General features: G+C 37.1%; 1 protein-coding gene across 1 annotated transcript; it reads right to left on the bottom strand.

Annotated features, from left to right (window-relative positions):
• Positions 1 to 2,743: 2,743 nt before the first annotated feature.
• On the bottom strand, positions 2,744 to 4,082 carry LOC129568468 (cAMP-dependent protein kinase catalytic subunit alpha-like). The gene is made up of 3 exons (XM_055446443.1): positions 3,397 to 4,082; positions 3,242 to 3,316; positions 2,744 to 3,164 (listed from the first exon to the last, which is right to left on the bottom strand). Exons 1-3 carry the CDS (start codon positions 3,983 to 3,985, stop codon positions 2,806 to 2,808), a joined length of 1,023 nt encoding a protein of 340 aa, XP_055302418.1. The 5' UTR covers positions 3,986 to 4,082; the 3' UTR covers positions 2,744 to 2,805.
• Between the last annotated feature and the right edge of the window lie 298 nt (positions 4,083 to 4,380).

Here is a 4,380-nt window from a genome sequence, read left to right as displayed (position 1 = left end):
TGTGTGTGTGTGTGTGTGTGTGTGTGTGTGTGTGTGTGTGTGTGTGCGTGTGTGTGTGTGTGTGTGTGTGTGTGTGTGTGTGTGTGTGTGTGTGTGTGTGTGTGTGTGTGTGTGTAAGTGCTGGTGTCCCAAACGCCCTACCATGAGCGTAGCAACAAATCAACAGCATATGAGAATGAGAGAGAAAGTATATTTATCACCGGAACTCCCAAAATTACTCGACGAAATGTGTTGTCGACTATAGCCGTTGCTATATATGCTGCACCGCCTTTTCTATTCACCGTCACTATTCAAATTCGGTACAGATATGCTCATTTTTACCCACTTTTTCTTCGAATGCTCCACAAATTCACATGTTCCATGCTGTTTTTTTATAGTAGTTCCTCTCGTTCTTCTAGTTGAACAAATAGATTTCAATGGTGTACAATTCTAAATTGCATTTGGCATATTTGAATTTCGACCATTTTTTTCCCTACTGAAAACCCAATTTTTTCGTTCTATAAATAAATTAATGTGAACAGACGGGGAACTCAGAAATAGTAAACATTTCGAACTGAATTAAATACGAAACGCAGTTTATTTTTCTCAGGAAATGGTCTTCTTACCTCTCACAAATGAAATTATGAAGCATGAAATTCTCGATAATCACCACTCAATTAAAAGTTAATTAATGTGAACTTTTGCACATATATGACTTCTCTTTCATTCAAAACATCATATCGTACCACTTGCAGACGCTATTTGGCTCTCATTTTACCACTAGTTTGTAGGAATTGACGTAGAAAATACATGCGATTTTTCTTTATTTGATTTCTTTTACTCGGAAGGAAAGCCAGCTGGCTAATACATTTGCAACATAACCTTTGAATCAATAAGAACGTCAAAGTGAATGGCTCAGAATGGCCACGAATGAAGTATGATATAATTTATGACGGGCTTCGAAAAGAAAGATTTGATCGCAAATCTGCATTAAGAAGCAGAGAATTTATGGTGAACTTTGAATGTATCAAATGACATTCATATTGATGTTTATGCTTTCAAAAGAAGTAGTGTCTGGTGCAGTAGCGTCGAACAAACTTTTCCCACCGTCGACACAAACACGCACCAACGAAAAGAAAAGAAAATTGTGGAAAAATGGTACGAAGCATACATAGTGCACGTGATTTTTCAGTTTTGCAAAAGTTGAACAGAGGCAGAGAAAGAGAGCGAAAAAGAATGAACGAGAGAGAAAAAGAAGCCCAAGCCACACCAAGGAATGGTGGGAAAGTGAATTATGCCAACGTATTTTTCTTCAAGTTCGCAAATCAAGCTGTCGAGCGTATGTCATCGCAAGCACTATGGGCCACAATGAAAAATAGCATGTGCGGGAGTGCGCGCGCTCTCATTCGCCTGCGATTCGGTATGCAAAATGCAACCGAGAGATAAAAATTGGTACGTAAATAGGAAAAATATGACAGATGATGGCAAAGAGAGAAGAACGAAGTGAATCCGGGGAGAGCAAAAGAAAGAAGAAATGACACATTTATGCCACTTAAATGGCAGTAGAAGGAGCAAAAATTTGAAATCAACTTGTGAAAGTCTGTAATTGGAAATATAAAATGAGAACGAATAGAAACGGGAATGAAAGAAGAAAAGAAAGAACTAACGATGTCGAAAAGATGAAATCGACGGTTGACGTAAATTCTAATAAATATCAAACCATTTTTTACTTTTAATAAAATGTAAAGTGTGATTCGACGGTAGGATAGACGGAAGAAGAAAAAAACCCAGCAATGGCATAGCCAAATGGATAAAATGATGGCGGCTGCACTCGGCAGTTATTCAATTGGATTCACACGTAACATGTAGCTCACGATAAACGATCCCGATGGGAATGTGCGGTCAGTTTTACGCGAAAAATTAGCGCTAAATATTTCCACCAACGAATTATTCCCCTCTGATACGACTTAACGTAATGCCCTTATGAAAATATGCAAATAGTGTATCTTTGCCGTTTGTTTGCTCCCACCACCGTGTAATTTCAATTCCTATTATTTACTTGGCTAAGAGAAGCAACAGCAGAAACAAAAAACGTTAAATATTAAGACAAACTTGCGTAGCGAACGTGCAAGATATAATAAATTAACCACAAAACGACTCTCAGCGTTATCGTTTTAAAATATGCCCGTTTTTTTCGCTTGCCTGCCTGCCTGCCTGCCTGTTTTTCATTTCACACATATTTGATGTGCAACTCGCGTTCACTCAAACTTATCGCACGCATATGCTTTTCCCATTCGGTGTGTGTGTGTGTGTGTGTGTGTATTACGACTGAAAATTCATAACAATGTTTGAATGACTGTTGTTCTTTCGGGAGGCGGTATGGGATATCATAATGGCGCAATTTTAAAAGAAAACAAAAGCAAGCAGACGTAATTTGAATATTATATGATGAATGAATTGAGCGTGGAAAAAAATCCCATTAAATATTACCAGGAAATGCTTCATGAAATATGTTGCAGGCCTGGATTCGCCAAAATACTGCCACAAGGCGGAATTTTTTCTTTGCAGTTGGTGTGTGTGATGATTTTGAAATCGAGTAAAATTGTATTATTTTAATTTTGAAGAACACGATTGTACTTATTCGGGTGAGTTATTGTTAAAATGATCATTTATTCATCCAGAGAAAACGAAATCTTATTCTAATGATTTGTGTGGATGCATCTCTGTGATAGCGATGACAATCATAGTTTGATAGCACTTCTTTGCGGCGCAAATCGGTCAAAAACTGTTTTATGTTTTTTTTTTTTAAATTAAAATCCATTGCAGTCAATATTCGGAAAACTCCTTCTCATAATGACACACTCCTGAATTCCGCATACTTTCTTCGGTGTAAAAGCTGAAGTTTGATGTGTCTCCAGCCTCTTTAACGAGTGGTTTTAGAGGTGCCTTTACACTTTGTCTTTCGATCTCATTCCATTTTATTTGGCTAAACCATTTATGGGCCTTGATATCTTTTAAATTTTGGTCGGAGCATCCATAGCGTCGTGTAATGTCAACAATCAACAATCGTCCGAGTAAATTTTTTAAATCCGTACTAAACGACTTCGGTAAATCGAATTGAGCCCGAAGCACTTTGCCAAACAGAAGTGTTTGATCCATGCGATACGGATAAAACGGGGTTCGACCTTTAATCATTTGAAGAAAAAAAAAATATTTCGATAAAATTCTTTTGCAATTATAATAAGTTCGAATGAATTCCTACCGAAGGCCATTTCGTAGATAAAAACTCCGAATGCCCACCAGTCCGTCGACATGCCATAACCTTTGCTTTGTATCACTGATATGTCAATAGCATAGAAATATAAAGAGTCAATTATTAATCGGTTATTATTATTGCTATTATTGTATGAATCCTACTTTCAGGCGACATATACTCCATCGTCCCACAAAATGTCCACAGCGGTTCCGTAGCACAGCGTGCCATTCCGAAATCAGCCAATTTTATATAGCCATTGGCATCGATCAAAACATTTTCCGGTTTGATATCGCGATGAACCACAGTCATGGCGTGCAAATACTCGATTGCGATTAACAATTGCGACGAATAGAAGCGACATACGGTTTCCGTGAATTTTCGTTGACTTATCAAAAATGTGAGCATATCACCGCCACCAACGAATGGCATGAAGAAATAAATGAAATCGTTATCTTTCCAGGAAAATAGCAATTGTGTAACAAACGAACAATCCGCCGCCTGTAGAATCTTTTTTTCGGTCAATATTTGATCAACCATATTTTGTTTCACAAGATGCTCTTTGTCAAGGCGTTTACAAGCGAAAAACTTTCCCGTCTTTTTATGTTTGTACAAATACACTGAACTGAATGCTCCCCTGCCGATGATTCGTTGTTTCTGGTACATGTGAAAATCGGGCAATGACGATGGTTTATTTTGATTAAAACGTTCCAAAAACATCTTTTGATCGGCCGACTGTCGTGAGCATGACATCTTGAAATTTGACACTTTGTTAAATCTTTTATCATTTTCAAAACGATTTCAGAATCGAAAAATTCATGTCACACAATTTTTCGTTTCCTCTGTCTACTTTGACAGATTCATATATGCTACAATTGAAACTGAAACGACGCACACTCGATACGATTGGTTTTCATTTTTATTCACAAAAAGAAATACATTTCAATGTCGGACCAAGACTTTTTTTTGCTTGTAGTAAACATGTTGAATTCAGTCGTGGAAACGATTTGTTTTGGACAACATAAATTCATTACATTTTATCGAGTCATCAATAGAAAAAGTCGCAATGAAGTGAATCCGTTTCAATCAAACTCTAAAATCGTTCAGAATAAATGGAAAAAGATTTTAAAACACCAAAAAACCTAGAA

Source organism: Sitodiplosis mosellana, unplaced genomic scaffold (assembly GCF_009176505.1).
Source record: "Sitodiplosis mosellana isolate CC-2019 unplaced genomic scaffold, AAFC_SMos_1.0 Smas_scaffold_1, whole genome shotgun sequence".
Classification (NCBI taxonomy): domain Eukaryota; kingdom Metazoa; phylum Arthropoda; class Insecta; order Diptera; family Cecidomyiidae; genus Sitodiplosis; species Sitodiplosis mosellana.
Note: the sequence above shows the minus strand (reverse complement) of the source record. Positions and strands in the feature narration are given on the sequence as shown.